At 51.2% G+C, this 16,850-nt stretch overlaps 1 protein-coding gene across 3 annotated transcripts; it reads right to left on the bottom strand.

Moving 5' to 3' along the window:
* Positions 1-23: 23 nt before the first annotated feature.
* Positions 24-6,772, bottom strand: Slc2a6 (solute carrier family 2 member 6). Of its 3 annotated transcripts, none has more exons than XM_048431826.3 (10): positions 6,592-6,769; positions 5,900-6,062; positions 4,732-4,938; positions 4,040-4,139; positions 3,394-3,602; positions 2,980-3,132; positions 2,260-2,368; positions 1,779-1,964; positions 1,440-1,585; positions 24-765 (listed from the first exon to the last, which is right to left on the bottom strand). In XM_048431826.3, exons 1-10 carry the CDS (start codon positions 6,678-6,680, stop codon positions 610-612), a joined length of 1,518 nt encoding a protein of 505 aa, XP_048287783.3. In that variant the 5' UTR covers positions 6,681-6,769; the 3' UTR covers positions 24-609. The 3 variants fall into 3 exon arrangements, 2 of the variants coding, with proteins under 2 accessions (XP_048287783.3, XP_048287786.1); XR_014998921.2 differs by having other exon boundaries at positions 627-765; positions 2,980-3,127; positions 6,592-6,772; XM_048431829.3 differs by lacking the exon at positions 5,900-6,062 and having other exon boundaries at positions 6,592-6,731.
* Positions 6,773-16,850: the final 10,078 nt, after the last annotated feature.

Here is a 16,850-nt window from a genome sequence, read left to right as displayed (position 1 = left end):
TCCTGGAATAGATCCCACTCCCCTTTCCTCCCTGAGGCAGCAGGCCCAATTCCTTTATTTTGAAAAACAGTGAACAGTTTTCAGACTAGAGGTATCCAAAGGTTGGAATGGGTCCTGTACTCTGGCCTTTGGAAGTCCAGTGTTCCCCCCAAGGTATTCAGACCTTTGTGGGTGCAGGACCCTGTCCTTCCCATGGCCAGCCGATCAGAACAGCAGGATGTGATGATGCCCCTGTACAGAGCCACTTTGCCACCTCCAGCCCTGTTCTCTGTTCTCAACGTGGCCCTGCATGGGAAGTGTCCCTTGTAGGAGTGAGAAACTAAGCGCCAGGTCCCCTGACAGCCTTGTCCTTGGGCACAGCCTTTGCTCAGTCTGGGGCTGGACTGCCTGCTCCCCCTGCAGGTCTCAGTTGAGGTATTACAGCACCGCAGGCTGCCTGAGCTGGGGCCTACCAGCCCATAGTTGGTGAACTGCCTGTCCGGACGTGGAAATGTGTTCTGCATTCTGGCTGATGGCAGGGATGCTGCTGCTCCTGGTTGCAGGTGTGAATCTGTGGCCAGTGCAAAGGCCTGGCCTGGGTGATCTGGTCCCTTAGAGCCAAGCCCCTGACTAGGGCCTGAAGGACATCCTGCGAGTTTGGAAGAAGGCCTCGATCTGCTCCAGAGAGCGGCCCCTGGTCTCAGGCACACAGCAGCCTGTGAAGAGCAGGCTGAGCGCGCAGATGGCCGAGAAGAAGAAGAAAGGCACCTGGAGGCCGAAGGCACTCTGCAGTGGGGAGTTGGGGAGAGAGTCACTGAGCAGACCCAGCCCCCAGCCAGAATTTCATGGGTTCAGCAGCCAGTACTGACAGCCTGTGGGGTGGCCTTCATCTGGCCACTGCTCTGCTCTGAAACCTCCCAGCCTTCCCTACTATCCCCAAATTGCCCTCAGCCGTCCTTGGAAACTCTGCTCTCTTAGGTACCACACCCAGGCTCTAGGCTGCCTACAGGGCCTGGTGGGAAGCATGTGTGTCAACCTTCCTCTTAACCCCAGTCACTGAGGGAGGAGGGCAGGTTCTGGCTTGTGCTGACCCAGCTGGATTGCCTTGATAGAGTCTGGAGCTGGCCAGCGTTTAGGTGTTTTTAGGGCCTGCTGACTGGCAGAGCTGGGAGCTAAGTATATTTAGGAGGGACCTCACCATGCTATAATCAGGTACCAGGGTTACACTGGAGAAGCCTAGCATCCAGTAGGTCAAGAGACAGTGCAGCTGGTCTGGGCTGTATCCCTGGGCTGGGAGGTCACTTGACTCCCACAAACACCCCCCACCCTGCAGTGTGATCCCGTTTCTTGTCATGGCCCCGGCTGTGCTATCACTTGGCCACTCTTAGCCGCTAAAGGACCTGTGAAGGAAGACTGCTGATGGAGAAACCTTGCTGGGAGTCCAGGGGCCAAACACTCACCACTGCCAGCAAGAAGTACTTGGTGAGGACGAAAGCTGTAAGCCAGCTGACCAGCACACAGAGCCCTGAGGCAACACCACGGGCACGCAGGGGCAGAACCTCAGACATGAGGAGCCAGGTGATGGGCCCCCAGCCCATGGCATAGCCTGTCCAGAAGAGGGGAACAGTTGGGCTCAAGCCCTGGGGACCCTCAAGCTGTCTTGCCTGGGTCTCTTGGGTTGTAAGGAAGTCTTATTCTCCAACCCCCCAACCCCTCAGGCAAACCAGGACAGCAATAGACCCCTGTGCTCCCACCCAAACAGCCCATCCCAGGTGTCCCCACTGCCAGGGTGTTCCTACCCATAATGAAGAGCATGGTGGCCAGCAGTGGTATCAGAGTGAGGTAACTGAAGGATGTAGCTGGGGGCTGCTCTGTGCCCCCCAACGTCATGATCTCCAGTCCCAGAGTGCTGTTGGGGGTCAGAGGCCTTGGGCCAAAGTGGATGTACAGCCCCAGCGTCAGGTTGGCAACAAGCATGATGGATGCTGTGGACACACGGGCACTTCAGGACCAAGATTCTCCAAGCTTGAGGCCATTCCCAAGCCCCACAGCACCTCTTTCTGGGCAACAAGGTCCTCCCACCCCCAACACGGAATGACAAGCTCAGGGTCTCTTGCCAGCCCTGAGCTAGATGGGGGGGGGCTCCTTTGCTCTTGGAGCTCTGGCAGATCTGTCTGGAGCAGCTACCATGTGCTAGGGAAGCTTGGGTATGGCCCAAAGATTACAGTCCACCCAGTGGCCGTAGGAGCGAGAGGCAAACATCAGAGTGGGGACACTCACCTGACACATAGAGCAGGACTTTCCGGCCGGCCAGGTCCATGGTGACAGCCGCAATCAGCACAGACACGAGCCTCACGGCACCCACTATGGCTGCATCCTGCTGGGAGGGCTGTAGGGCAAGACACTGGGCTGAGAGACCTGTTCTGTGTCCTGCCCCGACCCTAATTCATTTCAGGGTACTCAGACCTAAGTCCAGGGTCACTGTCCTTTTTTGCCTTGAGCCATCACAAGTACCGAGCCCTAGGTACTTTCTCTGCACCCAACCCTTTACTGGGAGGGGGGCATTCCCCAGCACAGGCATATACACTATGTCCACTGCTAGTCCTAGTGGACACAGCCCCTGGCTGGGCAGTGATGGTGAACCGGAGTCATCCTCATCTTCAAACCTCATTGCAGGAAGAACGTGGGGGTGGAACTGGGCTCTCGGGGACCTCATAGGCCCCACCTGGGATCTGAGTCTGGAGCCATGGTCCCAAGAGTCCCACATTCTATTAAATTATTTTCCTTCGTTAATTTGTATATTTTAAAACACTTAAGTTTCACTTGAGGAAAAGGTAATTGAGGCAGGGTGTGAATCAGAAGTCTCCAGGTCTCTGTCACCTAACTCCCAGCTCCCTGGTTGTCCTCCTTGTATTCTCCTCAGCAACCTCACGGGACTCTGGACAGTGCTGGCCAGCGTGTGTGTGTGTGTGTGTATGTGCGTGTGTGTGTGTTTCTTACCAGCACCACAGACGTGCTGTCGAAGATGGTCTGCAGGTACACGAGGATGGGCGTGATGCCTGTCAGCTGCTGCAGAAAGCGCATCAGGACTGCGATGAGAATAGGCCGGTACACACGGGGGTCCCAGGCCTCCGACCACGACACTCGGCTACTCTGGAACACAAAGCTGCTGCTGAGGAGCTGTGCCAGGCTCTCCAACCTTGGCCACCCTGTCTTGGCACCTGTGGGTCTAAGAGAGACCTCCTTCCCTCTTCCAAGAGAGACCCAGCCACCGGAGGCTGCCTGGGCTCTGCACACTAGGAAGAATCACTCCGAGGAAAGGCAGTCAAGGCTCAAAGAGGCCCAGTGAATGCCCAAGGCCCCAGAGGGCCTTGCGAGCTGGACTCGGATCAGTCAGCCCCACCCATGCTGCACCTGTCTCCGCACATTGTCCTGGATCTGCTCAAACTCCCAGTGGACCTCAGAGTCAGCTCGCAGCCAGATCAGTGCCTGCAGTGCCTCCTCATCTCGGCCCTTTGAGAGCAGGAAGCGAGGCGAGTTGGGCATGAAGCTAAGCAGCAAGATCATGATGAGGACAGGCCCCTCCCCGGCCACAGCAAGCCATCTCCAAGGTAGCAAAAGACCTGGTGAGAGAGGCTTTAGTGAGGGGCTGGGGTCTCTGAGTAACCTCACTGCTCTCCTGGCCAAGCCTCCCCTGATTTGCCCAAGTCTCTGTGGTAGAGGCAATGAGGGGCTGCAGGGATTGCCTGGACCCTGGTACTAGAGTGAGATTCTTACAGTATAATGGGAGAGGGTAGGGCAGGCTGGGCATGGGGCTCTCACCCCTGTCACCCAGGCAGGCAAGCTCCTGTATGGGCGTCCCTCATGACTGACAGGATACTAGACAACCTTAGTGCTGTGGGAAGGTGGTTTGAGACTCCTGCCTCACTGCTCAGAGATATGGTACCCATGGGAGCTAGGAAGCCAGATGTCCTGCCTATCAGTGCTGGGTTCTTTCAGGGAGAGTCCCCCCCCCCCGCCCCTCCAGAACCTGCAGGCTGAATTGCAGGATGATACTTGCCGAGGGCGTAGAGAGACAGGGATCCAAACACGGACATGAGCTGCGGTGTGGCCCCAAGAGCCCCACGAACACCAGGGGGTGCAATCTCAGACACATATACCTGCAAGACACACGCCTCCACTTGGGGCTTTAGTGGGAATGCATGTTTCTGGGCCCACTGGGGGTGAGAGAGGGGCCTGGGAGCCTGGAGAAACTGGCAGGGGACTTGTTCTGACCATAGCTCTGACCTTCCCTTTCCCTAGCAAGAAAATATGAAAAAGCACTCAGCTCTGATGGGCATAGGGTGGGGGTGGGGAGGCAGACACACAGATGAACTATGATGCTGGGACCCAACCAAGCCCAGAGTATTCAGGTCAGGTGCCTGTATTTCTCTTAGTGCCCCCTTTTCCCTCTGGGTTTGACCAGAGAACAGGTGTCTGTAGAGAGTACTACATGAGGTAAGCAGTTGGGGCTGAGGGGGAGGAGGCGGGGGCAGGAACTTCCCTTCACATCCCTTGCTCAATGCAGATTTTCTTCAGTTGAGCAATGCATAGAACTGAGGTCAAAACACAGGATAGGAAGCATTCGGTGACAATGATGTCAGCTTCTTTGGTGGAGGGAGGTGAGGAGACCCCACACGCTCTACCGAGCAAAGGCTCAGAGGCAGGGGTGGCCCAGAACAGCCCTGAGGCAGCGGAGACATCCGGCCTTACCGGGATGCAGGCAGCAGTGAGTCCCCCGGCAAAGCCTGTCAGCGTTCTCCCCAGCAGGAGCATCCAGAGGCCACGGGCACCAGCCATGAGTGCATAGCCAATGACTGAGGGGACAGCCGAGAACATGATGCTGAGCTTCCGGCCCAGGAGGTCATTGAGTACCATAGCACTGAGGCCCCCAGCTGCGGCACCCAAGGTGAACACGGACTGCAGGGGTGTGAGAAGATACAATGGCCTTAAGCGTTCTCACCCCCATCGGCGCCTAGAGATAGTTCCCCCAGGGCTGACCCATAAGGCGGGCATTCATTGGTCGAGAGCCCCCTGTCAGAGTGTATAGCAGCCTGCGGACAACGGTACGGGAGGGTACCACAGCTACTGTTCGGCTCTAGAGGTGCGGGGGAGGGGGGCACCTGTCCACAGTGGCTCAGCTCAGGAGTGTCCACGCAGGCCTCAGAAACAGCCATCTGCCCCCGCCTCCCAAGTCCTGAGATTAACGCCGTTCTCCATAGCTCCCACCCTACCCGAGAGAACTGTGACTTAAGATTTGGGAGTCATTGGAATTGCTGGAGAATAAAGGATTTGCCTGGACTCTGTTACACAGCTTGGCTTGTCTAAGCCTCAGTTTCTCAGCTGTGTAATGGGGAGAGCACAGGTTGACCCCAGGAGTACAACTGTCTCACCAAGTATCTGAGCTGTGTGTTCCCTGCACGTGCCCACCCCATTTGAAATGCTCAAGAAACCCTAAATCTTTCCAGCTCGGTTGCCAAGTTGCAGTTCTAACTCAGGGTCTACTGTACATCTAATGCTACAGTCTGTTGGGCTCCTGGGCTCTTCTCTATTTGGCCATACTATGTCTTTCTCCAGATGACACCTCTCATCTCTCTGGCACCTGGTGTTCCTGCCTCCAGACACCCTGGAAGATGTCAGTTCTGCTGTGGCAGCCTGGCTTTGGGTATGCTATTGGGAAATCTTCCCATCTGCCCCTCCCCACATCTCTGTAGGATGTCACTTCCTCATGGGTCTTGCCATCACCCCTAGCAGACAGGAGTGTGTGAGGGAGGCTTTAGGGGAGGTGCCAAGACTGAGGGATTTTAGTTCTCCGTGGTAAACAGGCTGAGTGGGCCCATGCTCCCCTACTACCCCACCTGGCTTAGAGAACAGGTCTCACCCCAAACCAGGATGCCTGCTTTTTGTCCAGGTGTAGTTCTGGGTCAGAAGAGAGCTTCAGCGCAGGAATGACTGGGGATGTGTAGACCAGGGCATACCCAAAGCTGAAATTGCCCAGCACAGCAGCAAAGGTGGCCAGGAACACCCTTCTGTTTTGCAAGACCCTGGTGGAGGATGGGGTGGAACCAAAGGACCAGGGTCAAGTCCTCTAGCTGGATCCTAGGTTCCCAGACTGCTGCCTTCCCTGAGCCTCGTGGTCATCCAGCTCAGCAGATAGCAGGGAGAAGCCTGGGTCCAGGGCCAGTCAAGTTGGTACCTCCCTAAGGCCTGAGCAACGGCTCTAGGAAATCCCCAGGGTGCCAGCTGGGGATGGGGTCCCCTTTTCTCCAGAAAAGGGATCATGGGTTCTCTCTCTTGCTGTGCTGCCCAAAACTTGCTCTGTAATCTCAGGCAAGACCCTCATCCTCTTCCTATCTGTGACAGATGGGTCCCCACCCATTATTCCTTTAGAAGGCCACTTCTTTATGGTAGATCAGCTCTTTAAATAGGACTTGCGAGCATGCGGTTAGAAAGAGCCAGATGACTCTTAGTAGCCACTCACCAGAAGTCAGTGGCAGCCCAAGATGTGTGCCGACAGCCTACTGGAGATAAGGCCATTCCAACCTCCCACCCCCCACGCCCTGCGACTCTCACCCGGCCCGCGTCCTTTCTCTCGGCGACGCGGGCGCCTCGGGGAAGGTGTCATAGTCCAGACCCTCGGATCCTAGCAGGGGCTCCTGCATGGTCAGTGCCGACGCTGGAGTACAAGCAGGCTGGACTGAGCAGCGGAGCTAAAGCATCCGCCCGAGCCCCCAGCGCGCGTCAGGCAAAGTTCCGCCCTGCGGCTACGATTGGCTGCAGGGCGGCGCTGCAGGGCCGTGCTGTCCAATGGGAGTCGCTTGTCTCGGATGCAGGATGCGGTCGGGCTCTGGGGCGCGTCCATCTGCGTGCGCTTTGAGGCCCTGGGTTCTGCCGGGGAAACCCGCTCCAAGGGCAAGGCGCAGGGAGGGCGAGCTCTAGCGAACACCTGTTTTAGGGTGGCCTGGGACCAGCGACCAAGGTCTCTGAGCCCCACTCCGCCAGGCTTGTGTCAAGGGCGTGAACCGCTCTGTGACCAGGTCCAGCACAAACAAGCCCACAGAGGTGAAGCTCGCCAAGGTCACATGACGGATTTTTGTCTCACTCAGCCTTACTCTGTGCCCTCTCCTGTCATATAGATGTCATTTCTATATCTGTCACCCCACTACTTCCGTCTTGACCCTAATTAAATCTGAACAAATTTGGGTGGGTGCAGTGCGGGGAGGATGCCTGAGTAGAGACAATTTGGGGAAACTCCAGCAGGTGCCATGGGGTGTCTCACCCCATAGCTGGGGCAGAACCCAGGCCTCTCTGCTAGGCAAGCAATCTGAGCTACATTCCCAGCCTCTGGGATTTCCTGACTGTCGAAATAGCCTGGTATAGTTCAAAATCATTCCAGTAATGGCATAAAAATAATGAAATAAAGAAAAATTGAAACAGAAACTTCTCTGGATGCCTATTCTAGGGTGTGGAAAAAAGCCACCGTCATGATGCCCGTTTCTCCCTTGAGTCTTTTCAGGCATGGGTGTGGACTCACTTCCCGTTCACATTTATAAACTGGCCCTTTATGATCAGGCTATTAAAACAGTAAAGGGCAATGTGTAGCTGTCTTAGTTCCCCTTTACCACAGTAGAAGCAGTACTACAGAGGACAAGAGGCCAGGAAACCACCCATCTCCCACAGCCCACCCCGGCTAGACCTCTTCTTTCCTTCCTGTATCTCCTTTCATGTCTGTTACCTAACAGGGGAGTGTGACTTCTCAGTGGCATTCCACTTCATACCAGTCTCAGAACACGCATGTTTGTTTGTTTGGATTTTATTTTAGGGGTTGAAGAGATGGCTCAGCGGTTGAGAGCACTGGCTGTTCTTTTTGAAAATTTTATTTAACTTTATTTTACGTGCATTGGTGTGAAGGTGTCAGATCCCTTGGAACTGAATTTGCAGACAGTTGTGAGTCAACATGTGGGTTCTGGGAATTGAACCCTGGCCCTCTGCAAGAACAGTCAGTGTTCTTAATCAATGAGTCATCTCTCCAGTCCCTGCACTGGACTCAAGTTTGACCCTCAGCACCACATGCTGGTGCACAGCCCACTCTGTACCTCCATTCTCAGGGTCACTGGTGCCCTCTTCTGGCTTCAGCTCGTGGGTGATGCAGACATACATGGAGACAAAACACTCACACACATAAAAAATTTAAGGTATGTAGATTTATCTCCATTGTATGTTTATCTGTTTGTGAGTTTGTGCTCCTGAGACTAGAAACGTTAGACTTCCAGGAGCAGGAGCTATAGGCAGGTGTGAGTCACCTAACGCTGATGGGAACCAAACTTGGATCCCATGGAAAAGCAGCCTAGTCATTTAACCACTGGGCCATCTCTTCAGCTCCCCCCACCCTTTATCCCCCTGTTTTGAGACAGGGTCTTACGTATTTCAGGCTGGCATCAAACTTGCTAGTTAGCCAACCACTTCAATTTTATCCCCCTGCCTCAATTGGTACTGCAGGCCTGGCTTCATTCTGTGATAGGGATTGTTCTCAGGCAAGCACTACACCAACCGAGCTACATTCCAGCTCCTATCTTTCTTTGAGACATCTTTCACCAAGACACTTTTCAATACCCCTGCCTCAGATTACCAAGTACCTGGGATTAGCAAGCTTGGTGATTTTTGAGGACATCTCTCACATAATCAGTTTTGGATTATGTATCCAAACTGTATACATATCCTGTATACATATCCAAACTGTATACATATCCTGTATCCTGGCGATGCAGTTTTTAAAGGAAGTATCATAGTTGCTTCTTTAAAAAATTGAGACAAGATCTCTCTAGCTATGGCTGGCTTGGAATTCATTATACAAACCAGTCTGGGATTGAACATACAGAAATATGCCTGCCTTTGCCTCCTGAATGCTGAGATTAAAGGTGTGCACCATCAACCTAGTTTAGTAGTTTTTTTGGGGAGAGGGGATTGAAAATATTTAGTGGCTTGCCAGGGATATTTTTAAAGACCGTCTTCAAAAATTTTTTAAACTAAATTCTCTCTCTCTCTCTCTCTCTCTCTCTCTCTCTCTCTCTCTCTCTCTCTGTGTGTGTGTGTGTGTGTGTGTGTGCACATGTGCCATAGAGATTGAAGAGGTCAAAGAACAACTTGGGGATCGTTGATTCTCTTCTTCCACCATGTGGGTTCCCAGGGTTGAACTCAGGTTGTCTGGTTTAGGAGAAAGTGTCTTTATCCGCCGAGCCATCTCACCAGTCCAGGACAAAGCAGGCTGCTATATTCTGCTGGGGCAAGGCAAGTTCTCTTATGATTTTTCTTTCTCATGCTCCTTTGTGGTCAGTGGCTGTGTAGTGTGATGTGGGTGGGTAAAGCAGTTAACTTCTTCTCCCTTCTTCCTGGTTCCTTGGGATGCCTTCTTCTTCCCCCATCCACCATTCTCATGACTTAGAATGACCCTGGCTCAAGTTTAGGGAAGGGAAGGGAGCAAACAGAGTGGCTGGAGCCTGCCCCAATCTGGCGTAAACTCAGACCCTCATACTTTCTAGTAAGGGCCTCTACCCACTGAGCTATCTCACTGGCCCCTGTTGCTTTTCTAATTGAGCACATTTCCCATACAAGACAACTGAGACCTAGCAGCTTGAGCGGTGGCTCAGTGGCTAAGAGCGCCTAACAATCCTGTGCCAGAGGACCCGGGTTCTAGTCCCACCTGGCGCTAATAGTGATTGGTACATTGATAGATCAACAATCGATCGCTTATCAAAAATCGGAAAAAAAAAAGTTTTGGGGGCTGGAGAGATGGCTCAGTGGTTAAGAGCATTGCCTGCTCTTCCAGACAAAAAAGGAAACTTATTGACCTTGTTCCATGGAGTAGGAACAGCCAGAAAATATATCGGGTACAGCCACACTTCTTTTGGGAAAGTACTTGAGTCAGGTTACTATGGGCATAGCAGGGACCTTCCAGAGGTCCTGAGTTCAATTCCCGGCAACCACATGGTGGCTCACAACCATCTGTAATGAGGTCTGGTGCCCTCTTCTGGCCTGCAGACCTTCACACAGACAGAATATTGTATACATAATAAAAAAATAAATATTAAAAAAAGACAGCTGAGACTTTAAGCCATGGGTAAGTGTTTTTTTCTGTTTTGTTTTGAGACAGGGTTTCTCTGTGTAGCCCTGACTATCCTGGAACTCACACTATAGAGCAAGCTGGCCTCTAACTCAGAGATCCGCCTGACTCTGTTTCCCCAAGTGCTAGGATTAAAGGCGTGCGCCACCACCGTTCCGCAGTGGTTAAATGTTTTTTGGTTAAGTGTATTTATGAGAACTTGACCGCCTCACCAACATGGAGAAGGTCATCTCTGCCCACTTTCTTCTCAGTTCCTTCATGCATTCCCAAAACAAGAGTGAAGTCACAAACAGGACACACTTCCCCTTCTTTCCCTGTTCTTCAGTGGGCTCCTGCCCCATTGGTAGTTTGTGAAACCAAGGATCAGGAGCCAAGACAAAGCCAAAGCAAGTGCTGGTGACATTTTGTTCCCACTAGCTGTGAGCAGAACTCCTTCTCCATCACGGCAAGGTGTGGACTCCTTTACCTTGAGGCTGCTTTCTGCTTACCACTTCCCTCCACCTTTGCCATCTCTGCTGGCTCTGGAATCTCCCTTATTTTCCCATTTTCAGGAGGACTCACCTCCAGTTACTTCCTATTGTTCCCAGTGTTCTTCTGGTTCCTGCTATGCCCATAGTAACCTGACTCAAGTACTTTCCCAAAAGAGATGTGGCTGTACCCGATATATTTTCTGGCTGTTCCTACTCCATGGAACAAGGTCAATAAGTTTCCTTTTTTTCTTTGGTATATAGTCCAGGCTAGCTGATCCATGGATTGTGTGTGTGTGTGTGTGTGTGTGTGTGTGTGTGTGTGTGTATGCTGGGAATTTTATATATAATTAACATATAATATTTAATATAATATATTTAAATAATGTAATGGTAAAGCTAGGGTACCCGAAAACATAAAGTAAATAAACAAATTCTGTTTCATTATCCAGGTCTAGAGAAGGAACAGAGGAGACAAGAGGAAGCTAAAGCTATTGAAGAAAAGATGGAGTGAGAACAGGCAACTTGAGATGGTCACTGGCTCCTCTTGAGGAAATGAGGAGACACACAGGTCACCAAAAGGGACATTGCCTGATGTAGAGTACCTTCCTAAGTCACTTTGCGCTCCCCCGAATCAAAGGACCCTTAGACAGATCTCAGCATCACCTCTGCCCTGGCCCCCAGTTGGCCTCTCATGGAGCTTTTCTCTTCTTGACAGTCTGCTGTAGCTCAGGCTGGGCTTAGAGTCACTACCACATTGCCAAGGTCAAGCATGGCCAATCCTCACTCCTGCCTGCCTGTGCTGGCTAGTTTTATGTCAACTTGTCACATGTTAGAGTCATCAGAGAAGAGGGGGGACCTCAATTGAGAAAATGCCTCCAAAAGATTGGACTGTAGACAAGCTTGTAGGGAATTTTCTCAATTAGTGGTTGGCAGCAGGTGGGACCATCCCTGGGCTGATGCTTCTGGGTTCTATAAGAAGTAAGGGTGAGCGAGCCAGGAAGCAGCACCCCTCCATGACCTCTGCATCAGCTCCTGTATCCAGGTTCCTGCCCTATTTTTTTTTTTTGAGTTCCTGCCCTGACTTCCTTCAGTGATGAACAGTGATCTGAAAGTATAAGCCAAATAAACCCTTTGCTCCCCAGGTTTCTCTTGGTCATGGGGCTTCCTCACAACTGTAGTCACCCAGACTAGGACACTTCCCCTCCTAAGTGCTGGAATTGCAGGCCAACTACCATATTTGTTTTTGAAATTTATCTATTTAAATTTAGTATGCGTGCATGTGTGCGTGCGTGCGTGTGTGTGTTGGGGGGCTCTTTTCTTGCATGTATGTCTGTGTACCATATCCATGCCTGGTGCCCAAGGGGACCAGAAAAGGACCTCAAATTCTCCAAGACTGGAGTTACAGATGGTTGTAAGCCACCATGTTGGTGCTGGCAATCAAACCAGGGTCTGCTGGAAGAGCACCCCATGCTCTTAATCCCTGAGTAGCTTCTAACCTTTGGGTAAACTTTGATAGTACCCCTCTAGTCAGTTCTTTGTTTTGTTTTTCCAGACAGGGTTTCTCTGTGTCGTGCCGGATGTCCTGAAACTCGCTCTTGTACACCAGGCTGGTCTTGAACTCACAGAGATCCGCCTGCCTCTGCCTCCCAAGTGCTGGGATTAAAGGCGTGCGCCACCACCGCTCTAAGTCAGATCTTATCTCTATTTAGGACTCTGGCTGCTTCCGGGTAATCCCTCTGTACACTGGGAATATGTACTCTCATTGTTTAATGAAGAACCTGCTTTGGCTTATAGCAAGGCAGAATAAGGTCAGGCGGGAAGGCCAAACTGAAAATACAGAGGAGAAGGGCGGAGTCCGGGAGAGGTGAGTTAGCCTCAGGGGAAGCAAGATGTGCTAGAGAACAAGGAAAGTCATGAAGCCACGTGACTGCCCTCAGCCCACAGGTAAGTCAACGGAGTCCCTAGAGGGGGAGTGAGAATGGGATGGGACAAGAGACACAAGAGATGGAGACAAGACAGGATTCTGATCAAGTCTCGTTTATTCAAGGGAATAATCCAGGTAAATATAGGGTAAGGGAAATGAGGAAGTTCTTCTTGTGTATATGGGTAGCTAAGCAATTTGCTAGGCAACCTAACCATGGTCTAATGGTCAAGTGGAAAGTCCTTAACTACAACTTGCAGAAAAGTCAGAATGTTCAGAACACAGAAACAATGGAGCAATAGCTCCTTGCAGAGTTCGTATTTGACAGATCAGAACAGCAGGAGAAGCCAAGCACAACAGGGTGGGCAAAACTAATCAAGGGAGCAGTAAATCTCCCACAGGAACTGATCCAGGAGCAATAAGTCTCCCATGTGTGACAAAATGTAGATTAATAGAAATGGGTAGATTTAAGTTGTAAGAGCTAATTAGTAATAAGCCTGAGCTATAGGTCAAACAATCTATAATTAATATAAGTTTTTGTGTGATTATTGGGGACTGGTAGGAGAAAAGAAAAGCTCTACCTCTGTTTACAACTGGCCTTTGACTCTTGGAGATGGCCATCAGTGGCACTCAGTGACAGATACCTTTTTGTGAACAGGGCTCCCCAACAAATCCTAATTATGGGCTACTAACAGGGTAGGTAGCTAATCACAGTCACTCCAGTAGTAAGCAGATTAAGGGGCTTGAATGTGTTTCTCTGGCCTGGACCCTTGAGTAGTACATCACCTCCAGATCAGCTTTTAACTGGTGCTCACCAATGCTGGCCATTAAAATCACCCCTGGATTGTCTCTCCCAAGACCTCATCAAAGCTGTGACAGCTTTGTTTCCTAGGTCCCTCAGCCTACAGATAAATCTGAGGGAATTGGGACCACCCTCATTGGTCTTGAAAACCCCAGTTGTCTGGAAAGTTTGAAGCAACCTCTATTTACTGTAATATTTTTCCCAATCCTATTTGCCTCTGGAGCCATTAACTGCCACTTTATCCCCTGTCTAGAGCTGATCAGTCCTCAGGTGGTCCTTTGAGAACCGAAGTCCAGCTATCTGGGTCCTCTGGTCTTCCCCCAACGCCTGAAGTTCAGCAGGATTGAAGACCTAAACCCTTCTACCTTGTTTCAGTCTGAAGAATCCAGATCAACTTATTAGATGATTCTAGTGTTTATCTTTTGAGTGGGACTGTTAGGCAACTATTAAAAGCCAGACGTTAGCAGGCTTGGTCACTCAGGCTTGGAGTCTACCTCCTCTTCCCTGGCAGCACACTGAGTTTTGAGAATGGAGAGTGTCTTATGCTGCTCAAGCTTGAAAATTCTGTATGAAAGGGGAGGGCTGTGGAAGCAGGGCTGTTTCCCACTGTGGAGAACTATTTCCTGCTTGTCAACATGGCTGGTCTATAGATTTATTCACTATTACATGAGTGTGTGTGTGTGTGTGTGTGTGTGTGTTTGCACGCATGTCTGCAAGCATGTTTGGTGACTGAGTACAGGCGGAGGACAGCTGTGGAAGTCGGTTCTCTTCTTTCCTCTATGGGTCCCAGGGATTGAGCTCAAGCCATCAGGTGTCCTAACCCACTGAGCCATCTTACTGTCCTTAGACGTCCTCCCTCCCTCCCTCCCTCCCTCCCTCCCTCCCTCCCTCCCTCCCTTCCTCTCTCCCTCCTTTCCTTTCCTTTCAGTCTACTTGGTTACATGGTTTGACTTTTTTTTTGGCAAAAGAATGGGATCTAGAAAAAAGAAAGAATAGAGAAAGGAAGGAAGGAAGGAAGGAAGGACGGACGAAAGAAAGAAAGAAAGAAAGAAAGAAAGAAAGAAAGAAAGAGGAAGGAATGGGTTCTGCTCTGTCTCTGGCCCTGGGTAGAGAAATAACATTCTGTAACATTTTAAACCTCCTAAAATATAAGATTGGGTCAGGTGTGGTGACTCAAGCCTTTAATCCCAGCACTTGGGAGACAGAAACAGGCTGATGTCTTGAGTTTGAGGCCAGCCTGATCTACATAGAGAGTTCTAGGCTAGCCAGGGCTATGTAATAAGACCCTGCTGCAAACCAAACTAACCCTCCAAGCCCCCAACTTTATTAAGGTGTAATCTATAGGCGACAAAAAGGGCTCACATTCGGTTCTAACTCATGAGTTTGACAACTTGGGAAAACTTCCAGCCAAGACACGCATTACTACTGCCTTAGATTCTTTTGCATGACTGTGCCCTCTCCCCATCAGCCCTCACCAAGACTGTGTGCTGTGATTCAGAATAGGCAAGCTTCATAGGCTTGCAACTGTCCAGTGCCCATTGGCTCAGGCTTCTTGTGGGTGGAGTGGGGGAAGGTGAAAGCACCCACTTCTGTGTTGTGGTTTTAAGGTTTGTTCGTTTTGCTTGTGGTGTAGTGGTGCTGCCTTTAGGTGGACAGGTGTTTCTGGTTTAGGGTTAACAGGAAGCTGGTAAGCCAGTGAGGGGCCCCAGGCTCTGCCTGCCTCTGCTGAGTAATGACGCCTGATTTGCTAGTGGTCTTTTGTTGTGAGCATTTATTAAACAGTTCACAGTTCATTTCATATATATATATATATGTATATGTATGTATGTATGTATGTATACACTTATACACACACACACACACACATACACACATGTATATTGATTCTTTGGGAATTTCATATCACGAACCCCAATCCTGCTCATTCCCCTCACACCTATAGCATTCCCCCAAAAGAACATTTAACAAATATTAATTAAAAGCAAAGCAAAACAAACAAACAAAAAGCCCACTTTGCTCCTCCATCTTTCCTGCCTCTCCAACACCTCTTCATTCATCTTAGCGGTATTGAAAGCTGCAGTGTGTCATGAAATGTACCCCTCTGTCCAATCAACTTTACTTGCAAATGTTCATTGCATTGAGTTTGTCAGATTCAGGGCCTCTGGCTTCTGGTACACCATCAGTACTGGACCCTCACCAAAACTCCTGCTGTTGCCCTGAGTCTTAGAGATTCTGCAGCTATGGTTCTGCAGGACCAGTCCCTTCACACACTCTGGCAGGTCATCGATGGGGTAGAAGCTGGGGTGGACCAACTCAAAGTCCTGGATGTGGATTTGGCTTGTAGCTGATTTGATTAGTCTGGGCTGCTGGGGTTGCTCCCCTCAGGCGAGGGGTGGAGCCAGCTCATCTGTCCCCATGCCACAGAGGCCAGCTCTCCCACACCTGTGGTGAGGGGTGGGACCATTTTCTCTCTGAGTATGGGGTCAATCTCCCATGACGGGGCAGAGCCAACTCTTCTGCTGCAATGACCAAGCAGGGGCAGGACTAACTCTTCCAGGGCCAGCAAAGGGTAATGCTGGCTCAGCACAGCCCTCGGATTTCAACATGCAGGGTTCCTATAACCCCTGTGGTAACATGGGCCATGGAGATCACACAGACCCTAGCTGCAGCGACCACAAACCCAGACATGGCCCTTGGCTGCAGCTCGGGCCTGGATGTCACCATACACTCAGATCTGTATGGCCCCGGCTGCAGTGCGACCTTCAGATACCAACATGGCTCCAACTGGCAGCTCAGTCCCCACGCGTCCGCACAGCCTTCAGTGGTACAGGAACCCCAGATATGACCCTTGGCTGCAGCTAGGGCCTAGGCAAGTCCAGGTCATGAGGGCCCAAGTGGGCCTACAGCTGTTTTCCACCTACCCAAGCTGTGAGGACCTAGGCAGGCCCATGGATCCAAAACTTCCTGTTTTAAGTTAACAATTGGATGATCATCTATCTTGAAGGTTATTGACCTCTGCAAGGATCTTTGAGGCTGTCCTAACCCTCTTGCTAGGAGGCTTCCTGCATTCTCTTGCCTGGATCTGACTCAGTCAGGTGTCTGGGGACCTAGCCTCTGGTTAGGTGTGAAGGTCTCCTTCCCTCTGCTTACCCTGTGTCTTGCACAGCCCTGGGCACAACAGCATCTGGAAGCCCCTTGCTCGCTTGAACCCACGATCTCTTTCCCTTCCTGAGCCTGCACTCCCCAATGTGAGACTCTGGATTATAGGCAGGGGATGAAGGCTAGCCTGGGAGGGGTCCCAGCTCTGCTTTGAGACACTGGCTCTTCCTCTCTGTGGACACACCCACAAGGGTGGAGCGGGTAGCTTGGTCTCTCAGTTTCCCATAGCTCAGCTCCATCTAGCTCCTCCTCAGGATGCTCCCTGAGATGGGTACTGCTGGGCAAAGGCCTCAACTGGATCCATTCAGAAGAGGTGGAAGAGGGGCTTGCTCTCCCAGGATATGAGACCCCTGTGGCTGG

The sequence above is a fragment of the Myodes glareolus genome, chromosome 21, assembly GCF_982192425.1.
Source record: "Myodes glareolus chromosome 21, mMyoGla1.1, whole genome shotgun sequence".
Classification (NCBI taxonomy): Eukaryota; Metazoa; Chordata; class Mammalia; order Rodentia; family Cricetidae; genus Myodes; species Myodes glareolus.
The sequence above is the reverse complement of the archived record's forward strand: the minus strand, read 5'-3'. Positions and strand labels throughout refer to the sequence as shown.

What these genes read in the sequence shown, in the direction of transcription:
- Slc2a6 (XM_048431826.3), bottom strand. Translation starts at nt 6,680, where the DNA reads ATGCAGGAGCCCCTGCTAGGATCCGAGGGTCTGGACTATGACACCTTC. An exon ending in AGCAGGCATCCTGGTTTGGG is followed by an intron (nt 4,939 to 5,899) that starts GTGAGACCTGTT and finishes ACACCCCTGCAG; the next exon opens with TCCGTGTTCACCTTGGGTGC. An exon ending in AGTCCTGCTCTATGTGTCAG is followed by an intron (nt 1,965 to 2,259) that starts GTGAGTGTCCCC and finishes GTGTGTCCACAG; the next exon opens with CATCCATCATGCTTGTTGCC.